A 15541-nucleotide genomic window follows, 5' to 3' on the forward strand; every position below is an offset into this window, starting at 1 on the left:
AAAATCATATTAAAAGTAGCTGAACTCTTTTAGTCTTTCAGTTTCTCAGCATCTCTTAACGTGTACTCAGCACAAAATGATGTGACACAGCAATTGTAATCTTATTTTTCAGTTGGTGTCAACAAAGTGGATATCTTCCTTTATGAATGTTTCGACAATATGTTGCCACATCCTTACAATTTACTGCACAATGGAGCTTAATGTCAGCTGCACCGGATAGTTAACTGATTCTCATTTCTAGTCAGTTAGCAGTGACTTAAATAGAGACTTAAATAAAAGAATAGTAAATAGTAAAGAAGTAGAAGTAGAATAAAAGTAGTCTTAAATACCAGATCTTATATGGTTTGCCTACTCTGATGTCAGTGGTAAGCATACTGAAGAGTCCATCCACAGGTGATACTTAAAAAGCACGTGCTACTGGTAGGATCAGGAAATTGGTACAAGATAAAAGACCTAAGCTGATCAAAAATCTACATCAACATGTATGGTATGATTCTTGTGAGGCAGAGCCAGTTAAATGGTATATTATGTTGCAGTATTATAGTTCATCAAAAATGAAGAGTGGAGCAGAACGTCTTTAATATTTAACTATCAGACCAGCTAATATTCAGGCTCCATACATAGTGAACTCTGCTGCACCTATTTAGTAATTAAACAGCCCTGATTCTGACTGGAATTTGCCTGAGTTCAATATATAAATGTGGAGCCAAGACTGGAGCCAAATTCACATGGATCAGAATATTTTTCTTGCATCCCCCAAACTCTTGATGGAGAATTTACGCTGCTGAATTTAGACTCGATGTGGGAGTTTAATGTCAGGTCTGACTCAAGTGAGCTGATGTTTTCAAAGGACAGTCTCAGCATGTTGTCTGGAACATACTTTGTAGAAAGCACTTAGAATACAGATGTAGAAAACCGCTCTCACTTATACAACATTGTCCTAGAATCCTTGTAACAGCCAGAGTCCTATTGTGGATATACAAGAGATAACCTTGCATCACAAAAGAGGAGAGAGGAGGAGAAAGGAGGGCACAGCGGTCTATAGAAAGGTGTGATGTACCAATGCAAAGCATTAACGTTGTCCTGGAAGAGTTTAATACACAATTTGCAGAAAAGGGCATACTAAGATAAAATGTTGTACTTTTTATTTACTATAGCTTTGTGGAGGCCTTAAATTTAAAATGCAAAGGGAATGAAAAGCAAACACCATGAAAAAAGTGAAGGAACGATGGATAGTAGACTAAATGTAGAGATGATGGTTGGGTAAAATAAAAGGAAGCGATGAAATTAGTTGGTCACAGTAAACAAAATTGTGACCGGAGAGTGCACATGAGTAGCTGCTAATGATTAACAGCTTTGATAAACTGAGGAGGGAAAGACACAAGAAAGAGTCAAACCTAGCAACCAGTGAAGGAAAAATAAAGCACAATATCAAACTATGATGAATATGGAGCTGCAAGACAGAAGGAACAGAGGTGGAAAGGAAGATTCATGAATGCACTGGAGGAAGATGTGGCTCAGTATACATGAAGAGGATGCAAGAGATAGGGTGAGATGGAGGCAGATGACCTGCTGTGGCAGAAGCTTAAACTGTGACTGTGTAATTACTTAAGCAATTTTGAAAACAATATGCTTTTATTTTAGAATTAATTTAAAAAGTTCCGAATGTTAGAAAATACAGCACCAAGCCAAAATAGCAATTAAGATAGACTTTTAATACATGCTGTTTGGACTTGCAGAGTCTTCTGTGTATATTCTCATGAAAGTTGAAATTAAATACCTGATGCTGATCTAGCTTTTCTAAAAAAAAAAAAAAAGAAAAGAAAAGAAGAAAAAACAGATCAGTTCAGTTAAATTGAACTTGTATTGTGATGCCTGTCCTGCACATAATTAAGGCTGCAGGCTTTTAATAATTACTTTCAGAGAGTTTTGTAAAATAGCTGCATTTATTTGCCTTAACCATTTGCTATCAAGCAGGATTTTACAAAGGTTCAGCTTCAAAAATGTTCTTTTTGCAAACTTGCTGTTTTGACGTGTGCTGCCACCGTGGACATTGAGCTGTTGCAGAGCATATGTATTTGGTATGAGGTCAGTGTTTTTGTCCTTGGCTGTAACGTTGAGATTGAGTCAGAGAGACCAGCGCTGCCGTAACTGACACTGGTTATCTATGTCCTGCATCTCTGCGACCAGCCACTAAATCCTCCTCCATCCCTCCCACCCAGCTCCTCTCCTGCCCTCAGGCCCCGCTTGGCCTGCCATGTCTCCAGAGATGCCATACTCATTATTTACACCCGGGACCCAACAGCAGGAGGCCGACTTACCTCATTTGGTCTCCATCCCCTTGCTTTTGTGACTTAAAGACATTATGTTATAGTCACATATACATAAATAAATGCTCAGATAATAGTGTTACTTGAGCCTTGTTTGTATGGTCGTCCATCTCTTGTTTTCTTGTTGGCTGCTGTAAACTCTCGGACAACTACGATGAAAAATACAAAAGGTTGCAAAGATCTTGGCAAGAGAGAAAAAATATTCAGTCCTGTGATGTACACTGGCATTGGGTAGTCATTATCAGCATGTTTTAGTTCCTATACTCCTTGAATTTTAAAGTGAAAGCTAAGCCAGCATCGGTGTAAGTCACAAATATCCCTAGTTATTTAAAAAATGTTTTCCAGATAAACTTATACAGACATACCATAGACACCTCCTGTCAACCTACCTCTCAAATACATAGCTTTTTTTGTTGAATGTGGCAGACTCGATCCTGCTTTGATTCAGCAGAGTTTTCAGCAGGCAGTGTGGAACAAGCGAACCCAGAGGTCCATCATGTTAGATTTGGCTCTAGTATCCTTATCTATCTATTTTTATTCTTGAAATCCATCAGCATCTCTTCCTCTTCTTCAGCATTTTTCCCAAAAAGTCTCTTTTGCTTTCCCCCCCTCCATTAAACCTTTGAACAGCTTGCTATATCAAGCAAGCCATTAGGCACATTATATAGTTAATATTTTTTACCAGAATTTTCATCACATCTATTGCCAGTTGGTTGATGGCTTAGTGCGCAAAGATGGTATGGCATGGTTTTTGAGAGCTTGGATATAAGGTGAAAATTTATGCCATGAAATATTCTGAGAAAGAAGCACATATTGGGATAGATTTAAAGATAAAAGGTAAATCTCAGCCTGTACATTTAATTCTGAGCAATAGCTATTTGTGAAGTGTAAAGATAATCGTCTATTTCTTTATTGTACTTCAAAAGGATTAAGCACAATGGTCACATCAAGTCGAGGTATTTATTACATAGCCTTTAAAAGCCTTTAATCACCATTGTCTGAAAAGGCTTCAGAAGACTTTATCCCACCCACATTACGAAACAGCAAATTAAACTGAAGAATGAACTGTATGTGTGTCCTAAGGCCTTCACTGAGCAACAGGGGGGGAAAAAATCCCTTGAAAAGGAATTATTAATGATGACTCATCCAAGCATGTCTAGTGTATTAGAAGAACTTCACAAGGGCAATGTGTTGATTACAGTTTCCTTTGTGTACTCACATTTCCTCCCTCTCTCTTCATCTCTGTCTCCAGGTGCAGCAGGATGCAGGGCTTACTGCCTGTTTGTGGACCGCAGCTCCTGCTGGCCCTCCTTCTGCTTCAAACTGCGGTCTGGGGTGAGTCCTCATTAAACTGTGGGCAGTCCCCATCGTCTGACCTAGAGTGCATGTAATACAGAACTTTCTGATAACCATCTGCACACATAGCCATTAAACCAGTGTCTCGGAAATCTTCCCAGAAGCTAAAGTTTCTACAAATTTTCTCTTACGTGTATGATTCTACAGTGTGCATTAGATTAATTATAAACAATTAAATCACAAGATTTAGGTTCTCTGATACACAGACCACTCTTGCCTCACTTTTCTGACCCAGAAGTTATATCCGAGTTTTATATCTTTTGTTTCTTAGCAGTAGCTGATAATGGCTAGCTGTGCCAATTAAGGACAATATAATATGGATAATAGCTATAGTCATTTAGATGTGGCCAATTTGTGAAATATTGCGTGTTGTGAGCAGTAGCCCTCCGCAGCTATCTTCAAGGAGATTAAAAAACCACATCTCTTTACATTTCTCATTAGCTCTTCTCGGTTGTGCTGACATTTTCTTTGTCAGTGTGTCCATTTCCCTCTAATTCTGTAGCCGCGCTCACGATGTGAATGCTTGGCAGACCTTCACCACCAGCCCACTTACTTTCATTTCATCTGCTCGTAATTACCCCAAGGGTTCATTCAAGAGGAGCTTGAAAGGATGAGAAGTACAACAGAAATCACATCTGAGATCTCCGAAGCTAGCTTTCACCCTCTCAGCCATTTTAGAGAGACTGAAATGATTTTGATTGAGATTTGATAAGTCTCTGAGATATTTATTTCTAATATAAATTTGCAGAGCTCATTAAACTTTTCTTTGATTGGGCTCAAAAGCTGGACTTTACGATCCTAATCCTCTCATTATGTGTCAGCGAGTTAGCCAAACTTTTGAATGTTTGTTTTACTGACTCACTAAACCTTTGAGTTTAGAAAAGGACATCGTGACAGAGAAACATGTAATTGGGTGTATGAAAAGAAATCATCCATACAGTTAAGACGGAACTCTAAGTCTTGTCAGCCTGTACGCCTAATCTGGTTAACTGCTATCCTATCTGTCTGTTTAGTAGTGTTATCTGTCCATTACAAGGACACAGTATGCAATACAAGGATCTACAACCCACGGTACTTCTTTGCCCTCTCCAAACTCTCCTTGTACACTCCTGCTGTGTATCTGTGTGTATCTGCATGTGCTGGTGTGTATGTAGGACAGACTGCACGCCCCCTCAAGGCTCTCAGTGGCCTCCCGAACCGTCTGCTCAGTGTATTGCATTGTTTCTGCCTTCTGTGCAAGAAAAAAAAATCTACTGTCCTGGCAGCAGGGCCTTTCTGTGACTCGGGCTCTGATTCCACAGCAGAGAGATGATGAAAATGCAGCCAACTCTTCTGTCTTTCTCTGTGTGTATTTGTTTGTGTGAAAGCCTCAGGTTACATCTGCCAGGTAGTTGCAGCCAACTTACAGAGAACTGTAGCCCGCACACACACAGAGCATCTCCAAGGAGTCTGATAACACACTCGTGACAATTCAGAGTGTGTATGTCATGCGAGAAGACACTCCCTGCTTCTGTTTTGGAGTTTTGGAGGAGTTTTTGAGGCCATCAACATTGCCTGTTCTCGCTTTCTTTTTTTCCTCCTTGCATTTTGTGCTTTTTTCCACTTGAGTGGCTCTGGAAATAGTCAATGGTAGAGGACTACTGGGAGGGGTGGCACTAAAGCTCACCCTGTGACACTTTGCTTGACAGCCCTGAAATGGAAAGATGGTGGGGAAGGAACAGATTAGGTGTGAGCTTTTTGCACGTGTCTGTCTGTGTGTTGGCGATAGTGTGAGCTTGCCTTGCACTCCTGTACAAACGCTGATATACTTGTATATATGCATGTTTATGAATTTTAAAATGTCGGCAGTGTGCCAAGCAAGATAAAGGTATCATTATGCCTCAGAAGGTCCAAAATTAGTCATGGCAGCAGCCTCAGGGAAGTTAGTGTGAAGCCTGACATGGCCTGGTAAAAGTCAGCTCAGGCACAGAGAGCTACAGTGAGAGGGTTAATAACTGTCACCTAGGAAGGCGGAGGAGACAAAGCATGTAGTCAGATTTAGAAAGGATTTAAGGCATGATTTAAGATTACAGTAGGTATGGGGGAATATACCTGATCACAAAATACCCAGGGAGTTGGTAACGAGGGTCATTTACTTTAATCACCCGCTTAAATAGATTTGTTTGATTTGATTGTTGCTTGCTGGCATCGTGACTTGTGCAATAAGTTGAGCTGTTGCTTTCATGGTAAGGCAAGGCATGGGAGAGAGTGTCTGGCACCGTCAAGTCCTGCATTGCACGAGCGCTAGAGGATGGCACTGGTTCGGATGGTAAGAACAATTTGTGGAGTGACACAGTTTGCTGTGTATGATAGTCTTTTTCAACGCTGGACATTAAACAGCCAAAATGCCTCCACATTCCCATATTCCGTCTTTTCTACAGTGCCCTCTTTTGGGACATGAGAGACTTGAGCTGCGTCAATTGGGGTGCCATGTTTGGTAACGTTGTTTTTGTCTTTTATCTCGCTCACACTCCTAATGTACTGGTGTACATTAACATTAGTAGAAGTGGTACTCTTGCAGGCTGTGCCTCAAACCTACCCTCACGTGGCTTTAACTGTATTCAGACCACATGCCTGGTTCAGGATGGGACTGTTAAATTAGAGCTTTTCAAAACCAAACCCTAGTGAGCAGTCTGGAAATAGCAGCAGCACTATAAGCAGTCCAGAATTGCATAGGAAGGTTGCCTTGAAGAAGCGATTGGTCACATTTAGATCATATATGTTTTTTGCCTTTTATGATTATGCTTCTTGTACAGAAAAAAAACGTGCCTGGCTCTAACCAGGTCAATAAGCACTGTGTTCATTTATCAAGGCTTAATTATAACAGACGTGCATTAGATAAATTCCCACCCTGCAAATTTCACAGCACAAAATAAATCCATCTTTAATCCAAACTCTGGCTGTTTGAACACTATTATAGTTTCGAACACAAGTCACAGTTATTCTTTCTCACTTGATCTGATTGTTGCAAACTCTGCTTTCCGCTGCAGTGTGATCATTCAGAAGGCTGACTTGCTCAACAAAGCACCGACTGTCTGCGTTTAGTTACAAGCAGATAAAATATCTGTTAAGATCCAAGTAGAAAGATTTCTGTAGGTGACATTTAGAGGAAGGAATAAATGTCTGAGACGCAACGTCAGTCGGCCATTCATTTCAGCCAGTATATCAAACTGAGCATAATCTTAACTTTATTGTATAGCCACATTGTATATTCCTGTTACATAGCACAGCATCAGTTCAGTCTAAATATCAGAAATGTTTTCCTGATTTGTCTCATCTGTTCTGTCTTGTTTTCGCTAAGACTGTGGATTCGCTCTATCTTCCGTCTGTAAATCTTTTTTTCTTCGCACAACTGGTAACATTAGCACACATCTCTGGCAGAGACATAAAGCAGCTAAAATGCAAAATGCTGCTCATTAGTGTGACATGTCAAGTGGCAGAAACAGTTTGTGAAAAAGAAATCCTTTTGCAGAGGATACATTTTACAAATCAGGAACATAACAAAATACATGTCTGCATATGGCTGCTGTTAATTAAGTAAGACAGGAATTTGCAATTAGTGCATGTGTACATTCTCCTGTCTGTCACATTAGGTTTTGTTTCCAAAGGCTACTTTTCATTAATTTTAGTCTAGCTTTGAAATAGGATTAGGATTTATATGAAGAAAAGCCAAACTGAGAAAAATGAGGAGCAGGCGTTAAGAGAGAAAGAAGTCGGTTAGGCAGAAAAGCATAGGTGGTATATAATAAGAGCACAAAATACCCAATGGATGGAGAAGAAAGACGTGAGCGCAATAGGAAAGAAAACATCAAGAAGCTGAGGAGGACTCCTGGAAACAAGTGGGAGTTGAAGGGATGTTTTGGTGGAAGATATCATGAGAGAGAATGTCAGCAAGAAGACATTAATTCCAAACCCTGCATGATGTCCGCCTGGCAGATCTGGTGTGCTTAGAGAGGTGACATGAATGTGCATGGACACAGACACACACACATACACACAGACACAGAAAACTTAGTGTGTCTTTGAATGTCTTTGGTTTAGAAGATCCAACTGTTTGTGTAACTTTGTATATTTACAGTGTGCGTCTCTGCAGATGAGACTGTGTACTTCCTGTAGGGGTAGTGCAGCTGCACTGCAGTGAAACACACACCACTGATCAAACACGATGGAAAAATGAGGAAACCAGCCCTTCGTTTAATTTACATTATACAGTACATAGCATCAGATCTGCTCTTTGAGGAGGCCACCGACAACGCACACAGTTAAAGTGTGTATGCATGTGTGAGCGCGCGTGTGAGTGTGCTTTTAATCAGAAGCTTCTTCCCGCCTTTTTTTGCACTTGTGGCGCCTCTGTTGCCATGGTTATGGTTTCTTGGCTTGGACAGGGCGGCATCAGCCTCAGCGTCGTTTACTGTGCTCTTCGTAAGCGATAACGTGGCAGTGCTTAAGGATCAGCCATCGCCGTTTTCATGTTATTCATCTTGTTCATTTCATTTCATTTCATTTATTTATTCATTTTCAGGCACAACAAATACCTATATTGAACATAAAATACACAAAACAAAAAACAAAACTTGCCTGAAAAAGGAGTGGGACGAAGAAAACTTATTAAATCCCACCCCTATACTCACTCATCAACAAAAAAAAAACAATAAACTTCCCGCAGCTACGCCCATCATTGCATACAGACCCATCAACAGCCCCGGGCAGATACAAGCATCTAAGCGGCAGCTCGCAACCAACAATTAGAGCCTTCATAACTGAATACAGAATATATAAATTATAAATTGCATTACCACAGGTAACAGGCAGTAATAACTACAAGTAACAGACACACATACATATACATACATATATATCTACACACACAAGTACATATATGTACATACATACGCACAGTTTATTTATTTTTTTTTATTTTGGAATCCATACCAGCAATGGTAAGAGGACAGACATTACAGAGCACACTAAAACCCATCATTGAGTATACTGTGACCAGACCAACTGTTTGTAGAGAAATTTAAATCTATGAATATTTTTGCATTGTTTCAATTGTAAACTCAGACTGTTCCAGATTTTCACACCACATACAGACACACAAAAACCTTTACGGGTTGTTCGAGTTCTGGGTAATTTGAATTCTCCAAAGCCTCTCACATTATAAACCTTTTCTCGAATTTCAAATCTAGTTTGTAAATTTGCCGGTAAAAGTTTAGTAAAAGCTTTATACAAAATTATGGATGTATTGTAATTAACCAGATCCTGGAATTTAAGTAACTTTGCCTGAAGAAAGAATTTGTGAGTATGATCTAGATAACCAGCCTTGTGAATAATACGCAGTGCTCGTTTCTGTACTGTGACTAATGGATTAGTTGTATTTTTATATGTATTTCCCCACACTTCCACACAATATGTAAGATATGGAAGAACCAGGGTACAGTACAGAGTACGAAGTGCATCTTTATCAAGGAATTGTTTCACTTTGTTCAAAACTGCGAGGCTTCTAGAAATTTTGGTTTTTATGTGTCTGACGTGGGGTTTCCATGAAATTTTGTTATCAATTATAACTCCCAAAAATTTGTTTTCACTCACATTATCAATTGGTACACCTTCAATGATAATTGGTAATTCTATATTATATTTTAAATTACCAAAAAACATTGCTTTAGTTTTATTTATATTTAATGATAATTTATTTATGTCCATCCATTTTTTTATTAATTTTAGCTCCCTGTTTACAGTCATTACAAGATCAGTATAATCATCGCTACTGAAAAATATGTTGGTGTCATCTGCGAACAGTATGAGTTTAAGTACTTGAGAAACATCAAAAATATCATTTATGTATACATTGAAAAGTTTTGGTCCCAACACTGACCCTTGGGGAACACCACATGTAATACCAAGTTTCTCTGAATGGTAATGCCCTATGCTAACATATTGTTCCCGACCTGTTAGGTAACTTTTTAACCAGTTACCAGCTTTCCCTCGAATACCATATCTTTCCAATTTATCCAGTAAAATTGAGTGATTGATTGTGTCGAAGGCCTTTTTGAGGTCAACAAAAATACCAACTGCATATTTATTTTTATCCAGTGTATCAGTAATTTCTTCTACTGCCTCAATTATCGCCATTGAAGTGGTTCTTTGCGTTCTGAAACCATACTGACCAACATTTATTATTTGATGTTTTTCAAGGAATTTTTCTAATCTTGAATTAAAAAGTTTTTCTAGAATTTTTGAGAATTGAGGTAGTAGAGAAATAGGCCTATAATTGGTAAAACTGTGTTTGTCATTACTTTTATATAGTGGTATTACTTTCGCAATTTTCATTTTTTTTGGAAAACAACCGGACTGAAATGATAAATTACAGATATATGTTAAGGGACTAGCAATATTCAGAATAACCTGTTTAACTACAGACATATTTATGTCATGATAATCCATTGAAGACTTACTTTTACATTTTAATGTGATATTTATTACTTCTTGCTCATTTGTAGCTGAGAGGAACAGTGAAAAGGGATTTGATTTTATATTACTGATATTTTCATTTTTATGACACGGGATGTCCGCTGCTAGTTCAGGGCCAACATTTATGAAGAATTTATTGAACCCATCGACAATATTACTCATGTTGTGATTTTCACCATTTGCATCAGTAAAATATTCAGGATATGATGTTCCAGAAGATCCTTGTTTAATTAAGTTGTTTAACACATCCCAAGTTCCTTTTATATTGTTTTTATTTTCATATAATCTTCTTCTATAATAAAGTTGTTTGCTCGTTCTTATAATATCAGTCAATTTATTTCTATATGCTTTATATCTTTGTTCCACTTCTTTTGTTTTTACTTTGATAAACTGTTTATACAGATTGTTTTTCTTTTTGCAAGCATTAATAATTCCTTTTGTGAGCCAAGGACTTTTTATCTTTTTTTTCTTTGTCATGTGTTCGTTTACAGGACAATGTTTATTGTACCACATAGTAAAAATATCTAGAAAATTATCATAAGCCTTGTCCACATCTGACTCTTCATACACCGAACTCCAATCTTGTTGTGCTAAATCGAAATTGAAGGCATGAATTGCTTCTTCATTTATTATTCGCTTTGCTATCATGATCTTGGTATCTATTTTTTTTAAATCACAGTCACACAAAGTAAAAACTGGTAAGTGGTCAGTTATATCACAGACAAGCAGACCACTATTAATTTGGAAATCCATGACATTAGTAAAAATGTTGTCAATAATAGTGGCGCTATGTGATGTTATTCTGCTTGGCTTTGTTATTGTTATTGTTCTCTCCATTTGTCTTTGTGCATCATCCAAGGTCTTTTTCAAAGGATGCATTTCTTCACAACCAACAAAGAAAACCCCAAAACAATAAAGACAGCAAACGAAATGCTCTCAGGAAAACAAAACTAACCCCCACTTACCACCATTGCCCTTGACGTGTTTTATTCACACAGAAGGCAAAACTTATACAGCTTCCACTTGCTCTAAAAAGTTCGACTTTACCCTCTTTCTTTTGTTTTCCCTGTTTACCAAAGAAACTTACCACAGTAAAATACATATAAATATTTCTCCTTGTGTGTTAATTTGAATAATTTCTTGTGAAAAAATTTAAATGCAACTATAACCTCATACTAAGCAGCTACATAGTCAGTTTTGAGGGCCACTTTGAGGTCTAATGATTTTTAACTTTAAACAGGAGTACCTGTTTTTTTATTTTGTTGTTGTTGTTAGTTTTTTTTTAACTTGCAAAGTATATGGTTAATCTGATTATTATTAATTAAACAACTGAGCAGTATTTGAGTATGCAGAGCGGTAATGTACATCTAAAATAAACAGCATCATTAAAACACTTGTCATGTGCATTAAGTGCATTTTATCGGATGTCTTTGAACACAGAACTTTCATTTCTGGCAGATTATTTAACCCAGTTCTGTGTTTTTTAGTGAGGTATCAGAGCACCAAGTGCACAGGAGGCCAGTTAAACATACAAAACTGTTACAGTCTACAAATAATCAGAACTAATCTAACTGTATCATAAATAAATACTTGAGTAAAAGTGCAACAGAAAATTTCTTAGGAACTCAACAGTTGCAAATCTGTTTATTTTTACACAATTATGTTTCTGATAATCATATATGAATTATTAGTAAGGCATTTACCTATTGCAGTTAAATAAATATAAACCGCTTCCTGTGAACTGTCTCTTTATGTAGCACCTCCCAGGTGAAAGCAAAATCTCAAAAGAGTTCAAGCCGTGCCTGCTGCTGTGCAGTTGTATGTGTTGTATCGACTGTCATTTCTTAACACAGTAATCAACAAATAGCGGCGTGACTCTGTCAGACAGCTCGTCTGTCATGATTTATGACCTGCACACACTTGTCCACACACACACACTTACACAAACATATAATCAGCTGGCATGCAGGCAGCAGAAGTGGAGTGCCGACGACTGCAGAGGGATATACTCGATCAGTCCCGGGAGCTCTTGACTGGCAGATTGGCAGCTGTGATGTTGTCAAATTGAAGACAATGCTGCCTTTATCTTTGGAAAACCCATTGCAAGCCCCATGGAAAGAAAGAAAAGGAGGAAGAATAAGAAAGAGAGAACGAGAACAAGGAATGATGTTCTCAATTGTGTTCCTATTACAGTGAAAATGCCATTACCGCCCACCTTGTGTCTGTGTGCAGCTCCGTGCCAGCTATATAAAGGCTCTCCGACTGTTTAATAATTCGAGAGCACCTCTAATGGAAAGACAGATGGGTCAGTGGTGATGATCACGCAGATGCCTCTGTGAACCAACAGAGAAAATGGGAAAATCTAAGCTCTACCTGCAGGCTGCTGGAAGTGGATCTTCGGGGAAGAGTTGCACGATGTGTCCTGTTACACCTTACCCTTCTCGTACCCATGCAGGCAAAGACACAAGATGAGGTCAATAAAAGATCACCTGGTGACATTTAGAAGAGTCCTCCATAGCACCTTGGGTTTTGCTATCCAATGTTGCCAGTGGACAAGTTTTACTGAGCACACGCTCCCTTTTTGAGCACCTTTCTGCTTTGTATTGACATTCAGGATTTCCTCTTGTCTTTTTTCACCTCACAGCCAGCCAAGCCTTGTTTAGAAAAAAGAATGACAATGAGAAATATGAAACAAGGATAGATAACAAAACAAAAGAGCCTTGTGTGGGTTATGCCTGTGACAACATTTCCATCTAAATGCAGATTTCAGATAGAGGTGGCACTGGCGCCCTTGCTTGTTTACATTCATTACCATGGAGGAAGAGAGCAATGTTGTTGTTTGTCTTGTTTTTTTTTTTCTTTCAAAATTCCCCCAGTCCCCTTCGAGATGTAATTTAGGCTTTTCAACAAGTGAATCGGCAATTTATTTTATTTAATTTCTCTGAGCAAATTGCAGCACTGGCCATGTAACAAAGATAAGCATTTGTCCAAATAAAGTGGACAGAAAGAGTGAAGAGTGGGCGGGAGAATGTGAATGAGATTTTGATTGTGAAACTTGGTTGGCTACATTTAAAGCTTTGTATCGCTTTTGGCAACATTGGGGTTGTTACCCAAATGACACTTACGCAGGTGGAACTTGGCAAGAAAATGGCAGGCCAATTAAAAGAATAAATTTGCCTATTTTTGTTCTGTGCACGCTTTAGGCAAGGAAGTTTGTAGGTTGATTGTCTTCTGGGAGCGCGTTTCACTCTATTTGTGTGTGTCCGGGCATGTGTGTTGGGAGGAGGGGCACGTGCATGAGTGTGTGACAATCAAAGACGAGTGCCACATCCTCAAGGGGGATAAAGCAAAGAGCGTGACAGCAGGTAGTGGAATCTGATAGCCTCTCTTCTGAAAGATGTTTTTTTTAAGTGCGCTTCTGTTTGTGTTTGTGTGTATGAGCATGAATGTCTCACTTTGTCAATCTTTACACATCTCCTGCTGAATCATAACAGTGCATGTCTACTTTTTCCATCATCTTCTCTTGACTCCCTTTCCACATCACATCACTTCAATTTTCCTGTTACACATACCCCCTGTTTCTTTTTTCCTTTTCTTTCTGTTCGTTTGGATATTGGGTTTGTTTCTCTCCCATTCCTTACCTCCTTCCAAACTCATCATCCTGGACTCTGTCATGATTGAGTCAGTTGTGTATCTTTTAGATTACTTCTGCAAGTTCTTCTATCAATGCAAAATGATATTGTTGCTGCCATCAAGTAAAACAGAAGTCAGAAGTAAATTATTTCCTGCACGTCTACTCTCATACCAGAGAGCTCAAGTATTTTCTGTGCTGTTATTGACAAAATTAATATGAATAATTTATTAGAAATTATAAGCATCCCAATACACCTGGTAACCTTGATGCTTTGATAAACTTAAACCTTCCACTGAGTCAACATTCAGCCGATGTGAGCTGCTCATTATATAAAAACATTGCTTAGTAATCAGGACTAGTGAAAGTGCCTGAAGTCATTTCATTATTATTTGCAAAAAGGGACTTTCTCAGTGTCACCGCTTGCCTTGACTGAAGGTGTCTAAAATATGTGGCACTCTAAAACACTTTGCAAAAACTTAATCAGATGCATTCCCTGTGCAGCTAAGCAGACCAACAGTGACCACATGAGCTGCCAGGCAGGAGGAAAAGAGGAAGACCACAGAGGAGATTTATGGAAGCAGTGAAGGAAGACATGCAGAGGGGTGGTGTGACAAAGGAGGATGGTAGAGATGGGATGAGCAGAAAGTTAGATGAATAGAAGAGAGAATGACATCACAGTCCAATAAACCCTCAACAAACATGGTTGTGGGAATATGCTTTACTTTCTACAAAATCACCTGACATAAACCCCAATGGGAGCATTAAATACTGAGAAAGTCAAGCATTCATTACATGGCAAGAGGCTATTTGGAACAGCCATGCTGGCAAAACAGTGGTATCCATGGTTTACATGAACTTGTGGTGTCTGTTCAGCTGAGATGTATGGTTTCATATATATGTTTTATATTTTGATAATAAAATTAATATTGTTATTGATTGAGCCTAACAACGCAGGAACTCCAGCAACACGTAAAGCTAAAGAGGAACAACTTTTGTTGCTATTTACTGATTGAGCCACCAGAAAATAAATATGAGCATTCATCTAACTAAAAAAACATTTTTTTAATACATAGGCGAGAAAAAACAGTAATCAGAAAAAGGTGTCTTCTCTAAGTAGCCACATGGTAACAACCCACACTGCTTTGCTTATTTATTCCTCACCTCCCCTTCTTGTCTTATCGTTCTGCTTTCGAAAGCTTCATGCATTTTGTTTCACAGGTCACCTCACTCGACGGGCTGAACGCCTCTCGAGTGCAAAACGAGAGGCCATTTCAGAGCACAAATGCTGTTTGATGTTGCCATGCCAAGCAACACAGATCTGTCGGTGAGGGAGTTAAACAAGTAGCATTTGTCTAAGGCGATGTCACTGGGAGAAGCAGAGAAGTGGGTATTAATGTGTGTTTATGCGTCTGTGGGGAGGTGAAAATGTGATGGGAGGGCTGATGTTAAGCTATCAGGGAAGAGGCACTCATCCTCTTAGCTTGAGCAACTGCAACAGGATAAGGGCTACAGGAATGAGCAATGACAGCTAATCATGCACATTTTTTATGTGTGTTCAAAGGCACATTAACTATCCAGTAAGGGATGAAATGTGGCAGCAAGGTTTGTGTGTTATGTGTGTGTGTCTGTGTGTGCAGAGCAGAGAGTGTGCACTTGATGTTCCATGAATAGTAAATAAGAGATTTTTTTTTTTCCACTTGCAAGTACA

At 38.7% G+C, this 15541-nt stretch overlaps 1 protein-coding gene and 1 long non-coding RNA gene across 3 annotated transcripts in view; one reads left to right on the top strand and one right to left on the bottom strand.

The window, feature by feature from the left end:
* Positions 1-15541, top strand: part of ncanb (neurocan b) — a 186069-nt gene that overhangs the window by 35184 nt on the left and 135344 nt on the right. For both annotated transcript variants that reach the window (XM_086281800.1, XM_086281801.1), the window contains exon 2: positions 3583-3665. In XM_086281800.1, the coding sequence (XP_086137926.1) occupies positions 3593-3665 (73 nt within the window). In that variant the 5' untranslated portion in view covers positions 3583-3592. The remainder of the gene's footprint in view (positions 1-3582; positions 3666-15541) is intronic.
* On the bottom strand, positions 12180-12635 carry LOC147301094 (uncharacterized). Its single transcript, XR_015127255.1, has 3 exons — positions 12573-12635; positions 12415-12485; positions 12180-12285 (listed from the first exon to the last, which is right to left on the bottom strand). It is a non-coding gene; the product is annotated as an uncharacterized LOC147301094 (long non-coding RNA).

The sequence above is a fragment of the Aulonocara sp. 'chitande type north' Nkhata Bay genome, linkage group LG23 (assembly GCF_057382095.1).
Source record: "Aulonocara sp. 'chitande type north' Nkhata Bay isolate Kocher_YH1m ecotype deep benthic linkage group LG23, A_spYH_male_GT1.1, whole genome shotgun sequence".
Lineage (NCBI taxonomy): Eukaryota > Metazoa > Chordata > Actinopteri > Cichliformes > Cichlidae > Aulonocara > Aulonocara sp. 'chitande type north' Nkhata Bay.